Source organism: Chaetomium fimeti (genome assembly GCF_033439085.1).
Source record: "Chaetomium fimeti strain CBS 168.71 chromosome Unknown B0H64scaffold_10, whole genome shotgun sequence".
Classification (NCBI taxonomy): Eukaryota; Fungi; Ascomycota; class Sordariomycetes; order Sordariales; family Chaetomiaceae; genus Chaetomium; species Chaetomium fimeti.
Genome location: NW_026944338.1, coordinates 80836 through 96981, shown reverse-complemented (window position 1 = coordinate 96981; position 16146 = coordinate 80836). Strand labels below are relative to the sequence as shown.

The 16146-nt window shown below is 55.1% G+C and overlaps 1 protein-coding gene across 1 annotated transcript; it reads left to right on the top strand.

The window, feature by feature from the left end:
* Window positions 1-1089: 1089 nt before the first annotated feature.
* Window positions 1090-15926, top strand: B0H64DRAFT_450565 (uncharacterized protein; the record flags this gene model as incomplete). The annotated part of the gene is made up of 5 exons (XM_062807131.1): window positions 1090-7352; window positions 7410-7483; window positions 7535-9165; window positions 9332-15882; window positions 15918-15926. Exons 1-5 carry the CDS (start codon window positions 1173-1175, stop codon window positions 15924-15926), a joined length of 14445 nt encoding a protein of 4814 aa, XP_062654628.1. The 5' UTR covers window positions 1090-1172.
* Between the last annotated feature and the right edge of the window lie 220 nt (window positions 15927-16146).

The window sequence follows — 16146 nt, the reverse complement described above, 5'->3', positions numbered from 1 at the left end:
GAAATGGGAGATGACCGCTTTCGGGCATGTTCTTACTCGCATGGCGACGGGACTCGGCGAGAGCGAAGTCCTCATCCTCTGAAACGCCACTTGTCAGCAGCATGTGGGGGTGAATGTCGTGTCGCCTCAACTCCACGCGCCAGGCTGCTGCACAAGGCTGGATCTGGACCAGGCCAACCATCGGATGGGATGCGACGCGATGTGATGGCAGGGGCCAAACGACTCCTTTTGACCGTCTCGGCCGACTCGCCGCTCGAACACCGAGACCGAGCATGGCTGAAGATGGGGGTTCATCACATATGACACAATAACAACACGCCATATGACTAACAACAGCCGGACCGGATGAGGGGTTCGACGCCAAGCGGCATGTAAAGTGGGAGCATGCGGCAGTATCCGGTCTCTCTCCGCTGGGGCCGTCAGGTGAACACCGAGATCCGGTGGCCGGGGAGTGTTGTCAGGAGCCGCGTGGGTCCCTAAACCGCGAACAGCACTTCCGCAGCGTGAGACGGCCATGGGACCCCAGTACACATACCCGCACCCAAATCCCTCGTGTGCGTCCTGGCTCGGCTCGCCCCGTTAAATGCCGCGCCTTCCCAACGAGCCAACCTGCCGTGGCCACGCCGTGTGCTACACCGAGGAAATAGAAGGTGGGGGCCTGCCTGCCGTCACTGCATCAGTCAAGCTTGGAAACCCGGGAAACCAGCCTCAACTGAACCGCGGACCAGGGTGGAAGCACACCACCCCACAGAACCCACTCCCCCTTGCATCACAAAACCTCGAGCTGTGCAATCTTGGAACGCGGGTTGTGCAGGAGTTCGCAGTGCAGCCACCCGGATCGAGGTTGAACGCAGCGGACGCGCCTCGAATCGACCAATTATCCGTCAGCAGAATCAAATCCCTCGTCTTCAACTCGCTTCCCTCCTTCTTTCCAGCCAATCAGCAGCAGCCCATTTACGTCCCGGAGTCGCCTTCCATACTCGCTTATTGACGAGCGGTGGTATACAGAGGTACCTGCCCAGCTAGGCAGGAGGCCAGTACAAGTCGACGCCTCTCAGGGTTACAGAGCGAGAAGCACCTCGGTAGGTTGTTCCTTTCTGGTTTGATGACTACCCGGACTCAGAACTCAGAGAACGATCAACTCACATTATACTCTAGAGACAAAAAACATCATGGATACCCCTGTGCAGGAAACCGAGGCCGCTCTGTCTGTCGTCAACCACCCACCAAAACGGTTGCTGGGGCCATCCTTGCTTCACCATTTGGTGCAGAACAACTCCCAGGACGATCAGGCGGCTATAGAATTCCTCTCAATAGACGGGAGCCGAATATCTGTATCGTACGCCGAATTACACGATGCGTCTGAGGCCCTGGCATGCCGGCTTTCAGCTATGATTGGTCCTTTGGACTCTCTCAAACCGCTGGTTATCCCGGTTCTCGTCCCGCAAAGCCCCGAACTCTACATTGCGCTTCTGGGCATTCTAAAAGCTGGCGGAGCCTTCTGCCCGATGAATCTGGATGTGCCACTTGAGCGTGCCAAGTTCATTCTGGAGGATGTCTCCGCCAAAGTTGTCATCACAACATCCCAACTGGCGCCAAAGCTCCCGGATGGCGAACAAGCGGTGTTGCTTCTCGATGGAGATGAATGGGCCAACCTCCCGGCAGCGAATACGCTGAGACAACCGGCCCCAACCGACCTGGCATACGTGATGTACACATCTGGCTCGACTGGGACGCCGAAAGGAGTTGGGGTATCCCACGACGCGGCCACCCAAAGCCTACTTGCGCACGACCGCCACATCCCGCAGTTCTCGCGCTTCCTCCAGTTTGCCGCCCCAACCTTTGACGTCTCCGTCTTCGAAATCTTTTTTCCCCTCTACAGGGGCAAAACCCTCGTCAGCTGCACCCGATCAGCCCTACTCAATGACTTGCCCGGGGTTATCCGGGAGATGGATGTGGACGCATGCGAGCTGACGCCCAGCGTCGCCGCCAGTCTCCTCCGCAGACGGGAAAACGCCCCTGGTCTACGGCTGTTGTTGACCATCGGGGAGATGCTCACACAGCCGGTGATCGAAGAATTCGGCGGCGGCGAGGAGCGGCCGAGCATTCTCTGGGGCATGTATGGACCGACCGAAGCATCGATCCACTGTACACTTCAGCCCGCCTTCGCCAGCGATTCGGCGGTTCGCAATATTGGCGTCCCATTGGATACTGTTTCGGCTTTTGTCTTGATGATCCCTGAAGAGGGTAGTACAAGCCCCGAATCCGTGGTGGTGCTGGGCCGAGGAGAAATCGGTGAGTTGGCTATAGGTGGCTACCAGCTTGCCGATGGTTATCTCAACCGGCTCGAGCAAACGTCAACTGCCTTCATCCACAGTCCGTATGGCCGTCTTTACCGGACCGGAGACAAGGCGAAGATGCTTGCAGATGGCACATTGGAGTGTCTCGGTCGGATCGCGGACGGGCAAGTCAAACTCAGGGGGCAGCGGATGGAGCTTGGTGAGGTGGAGCATGCCGCCCTGAGGACGCCGGCCTGTCACAGCGCGGTGGCTGTGGTTATGGATGCCACACTGGTTCTCTTCTGCGCTGTCGACGGCATAGATACCGCTGAGGCTGCCATTGTGGAGTCTTGCCGACGATGGCTGCCGGGATTCATGCACCCTGGCGATATTGTGGTCGTGGAAAGCTTTCCGCGGCTGGCATCTGGAAAAGTCGATCGGAAGCGGTTGGTGGCAGACTATGCCAGCCGAGCAACCGGAACACTCGAGAAAACATCTTACAAAGATGAGTTGGAGGAGCGGCTTTGCGACCTCACGGGTCACTGCTTAGGAGTGAAGATTCAACCGAGCCAGGATTTGGCCCGGGCAGGATTGGATTCGCTCAACGCTATTAGGCTTGCCTCGGTCCTCAAAGATGCCGGATTGAGTGTTGGGGCGATCGATATCCTCGAAGCTCGAACAGTCTCTGCGCTCTCTTCACGGGTGCGGTCAAATATGGAAACGGGGGGTTTCGAGCCGGTTGCTTTGGCTGCAGACCCAGGACTGGATATTGCGGACGTTGTGGCAAACTCAATCCTATCGACGCATCTCTGGCCCATTGAGGCTATTGTCCCATGTACACCGCTTCAGTCCTCTATGCTGGCTGAGACCACGGCAGATGCCCGCGCGTACTGTAACTGGGTCGAACTCGGTGTTGCTGGCACTCACTCGGGGGAAACGATCCACACGTGGATTTCACAGCTAGCGCAAGCAAACGAGGTGCTCCGGAGCGGCTTCATACATCATGATGGCGGTTTTCTACAGGTCATTTTTGAGCAGCTCCCCGAATCCAGTATTTCGATCACCGACTCCGTCTCTAGAGATTTCGAGTTTCACGAAGATGTTGACTTCCTTCGCCCATTCCGGGTTCAGGTATTTCCTTCTAGGGAGTGCGATAATACAACAGTCGTCATGCAACTTCATCATGCAGTGTATGATGGATGGTCTTTGGATCTGGTGCGCTCAGATCTAGCCAAGTTGATCGAGGGGAAGGAACTCAACCCCCGACCTCAGTTCCGTCAGGTCTCAACATACCAACAGTCAGCGAAAACCAGCCCGACATTTGACGCGGCGAGGGAATTTTGGTCCCAGACCCTTCTTGGCTTCCAACCTCCCACGCTCCCGATCCTCACCCCCGAGATGAACCGCACACCTGCCGTTTTGTCGTCAACTACCTCACTCGATATCAGCCCGCAACGGGTGAGGATGGCTCTCCAGGACATTGAATGCGGACCTCAAACAATTTTCCAGGCCGTACTGGCATGGATTTGGAGCTCTATGGTTGGCGCCGGGGACGTAGTGGTTGGCTCGATCCAATCCGGAAGAACGATACCTGTCGACAAGATTGAGGACATCCTCGGCCCCTGCATCGTGGCCGCGCCTATCCGGACGGACTTGTCCCAAGTGCGAACCATCAGAGATCTCTTGGTCTGCATCAATGCCGGGAACCGGGAAGCTCTCCCGCATGGGGTTTTACCTCTTTCCGAGATCAGGCGGGCTGCGGGTATTCGTTCAAGACAGTCAATTTACGATGTTCTTTTTATCTACCAGGAATCTCTCTACAGCAATTCGAAAAATATCAACACCGTTAAACAAGTAGCCCACCGAGACTACTTGGAGACGAAGCTGCTGGTTGAAGTCGAACCAGGGGACAAGGGGTTCGACTGTCGCTTGACGTACCACTCCGATGTGTTCCCGGAAACCCAGATTCGCGTCCTGGAAAACTTGATTCCCGCACTGGTGTCCCATGTGCTCGAAAACATCAATTCGGATATCTCTTCGTTCCAGAAGGCTTGCCCACAAGACCTGCTCTCCATCTTCAACCCCAGCCCGGAGACCTTTGCTGGGATTCCAGATCTGGCTACCGCCGTCGAGCGTGTATCTGCCGAGTTCCCAGACAAGGATGCAATTTGCTTTGCGGACAACATTTCAGACGGCATCCTCACAACTACCGCGATCACCTTCGCAGAGCTCAACAGGATGGCAGATCGCATTGCTTGGCACCTCGCACAACAAGGTGTGGGTGAGGCAGGGGTGGTCGGCATCATCATGGAAAAGTCTATCCGACTTTATGCTGGGATTCTCGCCATTCTCAAGACCGGTTGTGCATACGTGCCTCTTCTGCCCAGCACTCCAACGGCCCGAATCAAAACGATACTCGAACAGGCGGGTGTCGGGATTTGCGTCGTTGACACCGCTACCCATGGAAAGTTGCGGCGGCGACTGCAGTGCAGCTTCCTCGACCTCCAGTCCCTCGACCTCCTTCAACCATCCCCCGTTTTGGGCAAACCCCTCCCGGACCCGGAGCGACTGGCGTACATCATCTACACCTCTGGAAGCACAGGGATACCGAAGGGTGTTTGCCTCACACAACGCAATATTATGGGAAACCTTGACATGCTGTCACGAATCTACCCGGTAAATGAAGACTCCAGATTCCTGCAGTCTTGCTCGCAGGCATTCGACGTGTCGGTGTTTGAGATCTTCTTTGCCTGGACACAGGGCATGTGCCTCTGTTCCGGGACCAACGACACGCTCCTCGAGGATCTGGAGAGGGCCATTCGCAAGCTCAACGTCACTCATCTCAGCATGACACCTACTGTGGCATCGCTCGTTGATCCAGTCAAGGTCCCACGAGTGGAGTTTCTTGTCACTGCTGGCGAGCCGATGACCGAGGCTGTGGCGCACAAATGGGGCGACAAACTGTATCAGGGGTATGGGCCGTCAGAGACAACCAACATCTGCAGTGTCAAGAAAATGAGCGCTGGTCAGGCGATTCAACATCTTGGATGGTCATTCGAGAATACGTCAACCTTTGTTCTCGCCCAGGGCAGCACGGAGATTGTCCCTCTCGGTTGCTTGGGAGAGTTCTGCTTTGGCGGTGACCAAGTTGCTCAGGGGTACCTCAGCTTAGAGGACCTCACGGCAGCAAAATTCATCCATCACCCCACATTTGGCCGGATTTACAGGTCGGGTGACTTGGGGCGCATGCTTCCGGATGGATCGATGGTTATCCTTGGCCGTGCTGACGAACAGATCAAGATCAGAGGGCAGCGGGTCGAGCTCGACGAAGTTACTGAGGCCGTCCGGCAGTCGGGGAATGTTGACTGTGCTACCCTGTTCCTAAAGGCTGAAGATACGGGTACCCGAGACCAGATAATTTCGTTTGTCGTGTTGAAAACGAAGGAGACGACCAAGTCCCAAGCGCTTGGTGTTGATGACGCAGTCAAGGGGAATATCCAGTCCATGTACCACGCCATCGGGACCCGACTTCCGGTATACATGCTCCCTTCCGCGATCATCCCAATCTCGACTCTACCCACCACGTCATCTGGAAAGCTGGATAAGGCGAGGCTGAAACAGGCTTTCCGGGACTTTGGGCACCAACAGCTGGCCCTGGTCAGCTATGGAGCTGATCATAACGCAGACGATGGAGAATGGTCTACCGCTGAAACGGAGGTTGCTCAAACCATATCTAACGCGTTGAACGTCAACATGGCCGATGTCGAGCGATGGACTCCGTTGGTCACCCTTGGGTTGGATTCCATTTCCGCCATTCAGGTGTCGAGGGACCTGTACACAAAGCTCGGCACACGGTTTCCGATATCAGTCATCCTACAGAACCCCAGTGTCGCAAGACTCGCCAAGGTGCTATCGGAACCGGGTAGTTGTGGACAGGAGCAACGACAAGCTCCAGAGCTTTTGCCACGGGATGTTCTCGAGAAAGTTGCCGAGGGGCTAACACAAGTTGGCAAGCCGTTCACCAAGATCCTCCCCTGTACTCCGCTACAGGAAGCCATGCTCGCAACGTCATCTGCGGACGGACAGTACCTCAACCACATGTTATTCAGGGTCAGGGGTGACCTGGAGCAGTTGAAGGAGGCATGGAATGCTATGGTGGCCCGCCACCATATCCTCCGCACATGCTTCGTAGCGACAAACGATGTGCGGTGGCCGATTGTGCAAATCGCCCTCGATTTATGGCAGCCCTCCTGGTACGACCTGGGCTCTCGCTCTGACATCGAGGAGTGTATTCACGCCCATTCTCAGATGATGCCGAACGCCGTCGACTCACTGGAACCCGCAGTATCGTTTGCGACGTTCAGACGGAACGACAGTGTGTATCTATCCTTCCTGTGCCACCATGCTTTGTATGACGGCGTGGCTATCGAAAGGCTATTGTTTGAAGTCGAGCAACGTATTCTTGGCTTCTCACTCCCACCAGCCCCTGAGTACGATCGGTTCCTCGGAGAATCCCTCAGGTTGCCGACCACGACGGACAACTTCTGGCTTGAGCACCTTGCCAGCTATGAGCCCAAACTCACAACAAACCTTGTTTCGACCCTTCCTGAAGCTGGGGCTCGCGAGCTGGCCTATGAACTGGAAATTACACTGTCCGAAGCCACGGTCAGGACCCGGGAGCTTGGGGTTTCGCTGTTGGCGCTCATTCAAACAGCATGGGCAACGACTCTTGGCCGCATCTTCCAGACTAGTGACGTTTGTTTCGGAAACGTTGTCAACGGTCGGTCTCTTCCCATCGACGGCATCAGCGAACTTGTTGCGCCGTGCTTTAACACGATACCCATCCGCATGGACCTCTCTCGAAGACAGCGGAATCTTGATGTGATGAGAGGGTTTCACAGGCTCAATACGGCGCTCATAAAGTACCAATTTACACCTCTCCGGCGGATCCAGTCAATGATTGCCGAGCATAGCAACCGGGCTTTGTTCGATACCCTTTTGCTCTTGCAACAGCCATCCCGGCCACTGGACCAGGATCTTTGGACTTTAGAACGAGATGCTGGGGAGATGGATGTAAGGTTTTCTTGTTTTCCCAGCTGTCACTCGTTGCAAGCTAACTAAAGATATCAGATTCCCCTTGTTTGTGAAGTAATACCAAACGGCCACTCGAACCGGTTAATGGTCAAAATGCATACTGTCGAGAGGTATGTGACCCTGTCCATGCTGTGCTCTTGAACCTGGCTTACGTTTGACAGACGACCACTCCCGCATGGGATTGCCAAGCTGGCCTACGACCTGTTTTCTGATGCGTTTCGGAATTGCCTTCGGTTCCCCGGTTCCCATACAGCGCACACAGACATGTCTGAAGGGCTGGCGGAGCGGCTCCATCGGATCGAATACCGACCTCCACCCCCCGACATCGCTACAACACGGCAAGAGACCACAGCTGAACAATGGACAACAACGGAAAGGTCTATCCTGGAGGTATTGCAAACCTTAGTGCCACCGGGCTCAGAGGAGATCCACCGCAACACGACGATATACCGACTTGGCCTGGATAGCATCAGCGCAGTCCAAATCGCCTCAATGCTTCGAAAGGGTGGTCAACAGGTAGTTGCAAGCGATGTCATCGAGAACCCGACGTGTGCCAGTCTCGCAGAATTCATTGAAACACGCACCCCTGGCTCGGGGGCTAGGTCGGCATACGACACCGCCGGATTTCAGGCTCACGTCCGGCCTCAAGTTCTAGCACACGGGATTACACTGAAGGCAGTTGAGGCTGTGCTCCCATGCACCCCCCTTCAATCCTCCATGATGGCGCAGTTCATCAAGTCAGGGGGGCGGGACTACTTTAACCACGTTGATTTCGAGCTCGACGATGGACTGGAAGCCGCCAGGGTCGTTCAAGCGTGGCAGGTTGTCTTGCGAACACACCCCATACTTCGAACTACCATTCTACCTATCGAGCATGAAGACTGCGCATTTGCCATGGTTCAATACCACGCGGACGCGTTTGAACACGGAACAGACACTATCATCCAGAGTGTAGCCGACAGGTTCGACCTCCACGCCTGGAAACTTGGTGCCTCCCAGGCGGCTTTCGAACCACTTCGGCCACGGCTATGGAGTGTTGCTATTGTCCAAGGGCAGGCCGCAACGAACATGCACCTTGCAATGCACCATGCACTTTATGATGCTCATTCTCTCCAGTCGATGCTCAAGGACCTGTCACGGGTGACGATGGGCCGGGAGCTCCTGCCCAGACCCCCCATCGCAGAGGCTATCTCGGACATACTTGGCCATGCCCTTTCGAACTCGGAGAGCTCTGCGAATTTCTGGAAGCAGCAAGCGGATAAGGTTGTCATCAACCCATTCCCAATACTGACACCCCTTCGGGAAGCATCACGAGAGATACTGGCGGAATCAATCACAAGCACCACTCTGTTAACTACATTGGAAGCTGCCGCATCAAAGTCAGGATACCCTGTGCAAGTCATTCTCCAAGCGGCTTGGACACGAGTTTTGTCTGCGTACCTTGGGGAAAGTTCAGTCGTCTTCGGAGTTGTTCTCTTCGGACGCAACGTGGAAGCGACAAGGAATGCTGTGTTCCCCTGCATTACCACGCTGCCCGTCATTTCCATCAACAGTCATTCGAATCAGACCCTGTTGTCGCAAATGCTGCGGTACAACACCAATCTCTACAAGGAGCAACATCAACCTCTCACACGGCTACAGCAATGGCTAGGATGTCCCGATTCCAAGCTGTTCGACTCGCTGCTGGTTTACCAGAGGCTCGACCGAGACGCGTCGGTGGAACAGCACTGGAGAATTGTGAACGAGAGCGCCAACATGGATTACCCCCGTTTCCATCGAGGTCGAGCCAAGGGTAGGGGGTCAACTGCGGCTTCAAATTACCTTCTTCAGTGACGTTCTCACGAGAGAGCAAGCCACGCTGTTGCTGAAACAGTTCGACGCAGCAGTCCAACACCTCGCGTTTTCGCCCCTCGACCAGGAAGAAGATCTTCTTAGGTTATACCCTGACCTTTTCTCAGTCCTGCCTCCAGATATTGCTGAGATCTCCACAGAGGTCAAATTCCTGCACCAGTTCGTGGAGCTTCGCGCTCTGCAAGCCCCTGACACGACTGCGCTTCATTTTGTGAGAGGGTATGATGGGAATGCGCCGATTGGAGACACATGGACCTACGCAGAGCTCAACGACAACGGCAACCGGGTGGCGCAGCTATTGCTTCCGCGGGTCAACCCCCGAGATATCGTTGCTGTCTACTTCGACAAGTGCCCTGAAGCGTACTTTTCGATTCTGGGGATTCTCAAAGCAGGATGTGCTTTCCTCGCCCTGGATCCTGCAGCACCACGCGCAAGGAACGAGTTCATCTTACAAGACTCTGGAGCCTCAATCCTGGTTACTTCTAAAGCCGCCAAGGAGAACCTCGAACTCTCTACCATCATTCCGACTATTTTCGTTGATGAAGGGCTTTTGTCAACTGCACCATCGCATCCTTTGGTTCAAACTCAACAACAGCTGCAACCCAACGATGTTTGCTACTGCCTGTACACATCTGGCACAACCGGGACGCCTAAAGGATGCGAAATTACCCATGATAACGCTGTCCAATGCATGCTTGCCTTTCAGCACATCTTCAAGGGCCATTGGCAAGAGGACTCAAGATGGCTGCAGTTTGCGTCGTTACATTTTGATGTCTCCGTCTTGGAACAGTACTGGAGCTGGTCGGCGGGCATCACACTCGTTGCTGTCCCTCGAGACTTGATCTTGGAAGACCTCGCTGGCACAATTTCTCGCCTTGGAATCACCCATATCGACCTCACCCCCAGCCTAGCCCGGCTGCTACATCCTGAAGACGTGCCAAGCCTCTGCGAAGGGGTCTTCATTACCGGCGGTGAGGCCCTGAAACAAGAGATCCTTGATGTTTGGGGCTCCAAAGGCGTCATCTACAACTTCTATGGCCCCACAGAGGCAACTATAGGTGTCACCGTATTCCCACGGGTACCAATGACCGGCCGGGCATCAAATATTGGGAAGCAGTTTGTCAACGTCGGCTCTTACGTGCTAAAACCGGGAACACAGCAGCCCGTCCTCCGTGGCGCGGTCGGCGAGCTTTGTGTTTCTGGACGGCTGGTCGGAAAAGGCTATCTCAAACGCGAGGACCTCACCGCTCAGAAGTTCCCGACCCTCCAACAATTTGGAGACAGGGTCTACCGCACCGGGGACTTGGTGCGTGTCCTTCATGACGGATGTTTCGACTTCCTTGGCAGAGCAGATGACCAGGTCAAGCTCCGCGGCCAGCGTCTTGAGATTGGAGAGATCAACCATGCTATCCGTAAAGGGGTCGAGTCCATCCAGGATGTTGCCACGCTTGTCGTGCGCAACGAATCCCAAAAAAAGGACCTTCTTGTCTCCTTTATCACGACTGGTGACGGGGCTAAGGGACAAGAATCAGGCGGCACCTCGCTCGAAATCCTGGATGGCCTTGATGCAGCAGAACTATGCCGACGCGCCAGAGACGCCTGTCGCTCTAAGCTTCCCGGTTACATGGTCCCGACCTATGTGCTTCAGGTTTCGTCCATCCCGTTGTCTTCCAACAACAAGGCCGAGACCAAACGATTGGCGAAGTTCTTTACTTCACTGACCCCTGACAAACTCATATCATTGTCTTCATTGCCGAGCGTGTCTCGTAGAGTTCTCAGTGTAACCGGCACGAGGATCGTGGCGGTGCTCGCTAGAATGCAGAAGATCGAACCCGGCTCAATAACAGCAGAGTCGAGCATATTCGAGCTCGGCATCGACTCCATCACTGTTCTCCGTCTCTCCCGCGCCCTGAAGAGGGAGGGGTTTGCAGCGGCCAGCCCATCGTTGGTTCTTCGCCACCCCTTAATAGGAGATTTGGCTTCATCTCTGGAGATCGACGAGTCCATTCACAGTTCTGATTCAGTCGCGACGGCAAGGCAGCTCGTCCAAGCCTGCGGTCATAAGCACCGAGCGCACGCTTCTCGAGAACTGGGCGTCATGCCGGACGAGATCGAATACATCGCACCCTGTTCACCTTTACAACAGGGCATGATCTCGAGGTCTTCCATTGATAGCGCATATTTCAACACTTTCCAGTTCATCCTGGCACCAAGTGTCTCAGCTGAGAACATGCGTATTGCACTACAGGGACTTCTTGATGCGCACGCCATCCTACGAACCAAGTTTGTGAGCACGGCCGACGGCGTCGTTCAGGCCGCTCTCAAGTGTAGCTCTTTACCGTGGAGTGAAATGCAGGTCGAAGATGGAACGTCAACCGAGGACGCAATCAGCAAGACACGGAATGCCTGGATCATACGAAATGAGGAACATCTTGCCGAACCATTTCATGTCGCCCTCGTCAACAGTGACGGCGTTCGTCTCCTCGCCATCCACATATTCCACGGCCTCTACGATGCGAACAGTTTTAACATCTTCCTTGACCAACTAGCAACGCAATATCTGGTGGGGAGCCTCGATGAGCCCACGCAAGCAGCCGACGATATGCGGGGGCCATCCTTCGTCGATGCACTGTGTCATGGACCTCTGCAAGACTTTAGCAACAGCAAGGCATTCTGGAAGAAGCATCTTGAAGGTGCAACTGTTGCCCGTCACTTCAGCCGTTCGACGCCCCCGCCTACCATCAGCATCACACGCAAAGTTCATTTCGGTGATCTTGATGCGTTGAGAACCAACTTAAGAGTCACACACCAAGCATTGGTGCAAGCCGCATGGGTCGGTGTTTTGTCTAAACACCGCTCCGCAGACCCAACCATCGGCATCATCGTTTCTGGGAGGAGCATTGAGTTGGACAACGCGGAGGCTGTTGTCGGACCATTGTTTAACACAGTCCCTTTCCATGCGCGTATCACCGCACAAGGGGGATCTACCTGGTCGACCTTGATTCATCAGTGCCATGAGTTTAACACTACCGTCTTGGCTTTCCAGCACGTTCCTCTCCGTGACGTGCAGAAATGGTGCTCGGGGGGGCAGCCATTGTTCGACACATTGTTCTCTTTCCAACGGGATGAGGAACAGGAGTTCAAGCACAGAACGCTGTGGACGGCGGTCGACTCGGAACCCAATGCTGACTACCCTCTGGCGCTGGAAGCCACCCTGGGCTCAAACGGCCATCTCAGTCTGCTTATCGTTGCGCAGGATGAGGGGGCCGTACCAGTCGCGGCTTTGATGGATGACCTGGAACAAGCGCTCAAGAACATGGCCAGGAATCCGAACGATGTCGTGGAATGTCCATCGCCCAGCTTAGCCCCCGAAGCGGTTTGGGGCACTACTCCAAATGACGATGCGACAAACGAATGCATGGTGAATGGGCACCATCCCCAACCTTCTGTCGACGAGCCACCCTTTGAGTGGACCAAAGATGCTCTGATAATGCGCAACGAGATAGCTGACCTCGCCAACATAAATCCGCAATTTGTCCCTGAGGACGCACCCCTCCTAAGTTTAGGTCTCGATAGCATCGACGTGATCAGACTCTCTGCACTGCTTCGGAGAAAAGGGGTTAATATCAAGACCAGCGACCTAATGAAAGCGCAGACTATCGCCGCCATGATGGAGCTCCTACAAGCCAGGTTGCATAGCGCCAACACCAACGGCATCGAAGACACTGCCAGAGCGCAAAGCAGGCACCAAGTAACCACCGCTCTACAGGAGTATGTGCGGAAAGTGGGCGAGCTTCTTGACGGTGAGGTTGTGCTGCCCGCAACACCGCTGCAGGAGTCGATGGTCATGGAGATGGTCGAATCTGATTTTCAGCTATACTTCAACCACGACATCCTAGAACTTGCGCCTTCGGTGGATGTCACCAGGATGGCGCACGCGTGGAGGACTGTGATCGCTGGCTCACCCATTCTCCGAACTAGGTTCATATCAGTCGAGAGCCCCGAGTTAGGGGCCTCGTACTGCCAAGTCATCGGTGACGGCTCCTCGGTGCGCATGACTGAAGTCAACTTGAATACGACCGAGGAGTTGGCGACGGCTTGTTATACGGCGACGCTCCGAGCTCAGAAAGGGGGAGGCAAGTCCGATCTTCTGCAGCTGGTCTTCGCGACAGACGGTGATCAGACATTCCTGGTCCTTTCCATTGCTCATGCGCTGTACGACGGGTGGTCTCTCAGCCTGATCCACCAAGCCGTTCATGCGGCGTATGAAGGGACATACCGGGCCCAGAATTTGGAGTCGTACACCCAGCAGCTTAAGGGTGTATTGTTCCAGGGCCATTGTGATGCCCAGGCATTCTGGGCTGGCTTTCTCCAAGGTGCTAGTCCGACGTTGCTTCCTGAGACTGAGTCGGCGTCCGACCAAAACTCCGTGATTCACCGGGACGAAGTGACTTGGCCTATCTCGCTGTCAGAGACAATAGCCTTCTGCAAAGCCAATGCCATAACCCTGCAGACTCTGGGGCAGGCGTGCTGGGCTGCTTTTCTAGCCGCGAAAACAGGGTGCTTGGATGTCACTTTCGGCGTGGTGCTTTCTTGTCGGGACACCGCGTCCCTCGAGGAACTCGTGTTCCCGACAATGAACACTGTCCCAGTCAGGAGTATCTTGCACGGCAAGATCTCATCCTGGATTCGCTACATGCAGGACAACATGAACAGTCTCGGTCCTTACCGGCACTTCCCCCTAAGGGCAGCACAAAGGCTGGCTAAGAGCAACGGCCCTCTCTTCAATACTTTGTTTATTCAGCAACGAGGGCTTCCAGCAGTCAACGAGCATGGCGAGAAGAAGCTCATGGAGTCGATTGGCGGGACGGCGAGGGTGGAATACCCGGTGTGTGTGGAAATGGAGGTGATGGAGAGCAAGCTTGTCTGGCGGATGGCCTGTGATGGCGCGTACGCATCTCCAGATTTAACAGTGGAAATGCTGCGGGAACTCAACCAAGTCATTGTCTACATTATGCGTTCTTCTGGGGAGAGCGTGGCCACGTTTTCGGGAGAGCGAGTTTCGGTGTGCGGCCAGCCCTCTGTTACGCTTCGAGCAGCACGTGTTCCCAGCACAGTCACGACCGAGTTGGTAACGAAAGATGGTGGTCCATGGTCCCCCCTGGAGGAAGCCATCAGGGGTGTGTTGGCTGTTGTCTCAGGGATGCCGGCTGCAACCATTCTGAAGCGGAATAACATTTATCATCTCGGCCTGGACTCGATCAGCGCCGTCAAGGCTGGTTCGCTGTTACGGAAGAAGGGAATATCGATCGGATTCCGAGACATGCTTAAGGCAGGATCGATATCCGAAATTGCGATGCTGGCCCGTGAAGCCCAACCGATCCCGACACCACCTGAGTCCGCCAGCGGCGGAGACGAAGCCACCGATGCGTCTGCTGTTCTGTCAGATGTGGACCTACCTACCATCCTTCGCGGCATCGGGGTCGACGAATCCGAGGTTGAGGAAGCGCAGCCCGCCACATCGATGCAGGTGCATATGCTCTCGGTATGGCAGAACACGCAGGGGAGAGTGTTCTACCCATGCTTCCAATACACGTTATCCGGGAAATTGGACATCACAACTATTGCAACAGCATGGAAATCTCTGGTGGCCGAGACGCCCATCCTCAGAACTGTGTTCGTCTCAACCAACTCACGATCGACTCCAATTCTACAGGTCACCCTTCACTCCTCGACATTTCAGCAGACGGAGCCTTCAATCAACGACACGACGTGGCACACGCGGACAACGCAGCATTTGCCACCGCGGTACAACTCCCTGCACGTGGAGAGGGACGGAGACAGTTTGGCTTTGCAGCTGAAGATCCACCACGCACTCTACGATGCCGTTAGTCTGCCGGCGATCATGGAGAGATTCTCGGCACTCTGTTCCTCCAAGGACACTGAACAACATAGCAGCTCCACCTTTAACTGGCGAACCCTTCTCTCTCCCCGTCTTTCCCACAGCGGTCGTCTTGCACGGCAGCAATTCTGGACCCAGTATCTTGCCGGCACCCAACGCCAACCACACCCTCAGCGAAGTGGGGGAGACGTCAGCTCCCGGGTGAGCACCATCAAACACGCCGCTCTTCAAGGGGTTTCTGCCGCGGTGAAGCTATGCAAAGAAAGAGGAGTGAGCCTGCAAGCCCTCTTCTTCGCCGCGTATGCAGAGTTCCTTGCTTCCACCGCCGTTCTGAACGGCGCTGAGCGGCCTGAAACGGTAGTATTTGGCATTTACCTTGCCAACAGAGCCGAGAACGATCCCGGTACAAACACCTACCCCTTCCTGCGTCTGGTACCGCTCCGAGTTGTGTTGCAAGATGGGCCCGATTTGTTCGATCTTGCGGCAGCGATCCAGAGGGATATCCACACCATCTCGTCACCCGCTCACGTGGAGGTTGGGCTGTGGGAGATCAAGGACTGGACGGGCGTCACGGTCGACTCGTTTGTGAATTTCCTAGCGGCACCTCCGTCCGCCCTTAATGAACGGGGAGATTTGCTGCTAGAGCTGCGGAAAGCACCGGCGGCCGGCGATCCAATTACTCATGATGGGTCACATGGTAATTTTGAGGAGTTAGCCCGGGAGATAACGAGCAATCTTGCAAGGGATGCATTTCCGGTAAGTGTTATTGTGTTGATACCGTTATTTTGGAGGGTCACTGACCGTAGGTGTATTAGGATGCCGTTGATGTTGAGGTTTCCGTACAGGGCGATGCCATGACGATTGGAGTTTTCGGGTCATCGCAGAGACTGGCAGGGGGCGGCGGAGATAAAGTCATTGAAGGAGTTGCTGCATTGATGATGGGCGTGGTCTAGGTATTATTATTGGTTTGCATGGAAGCGATTCCGGTCTGTTTCGAGGGGGGTTCGTAATTTAGCCTGG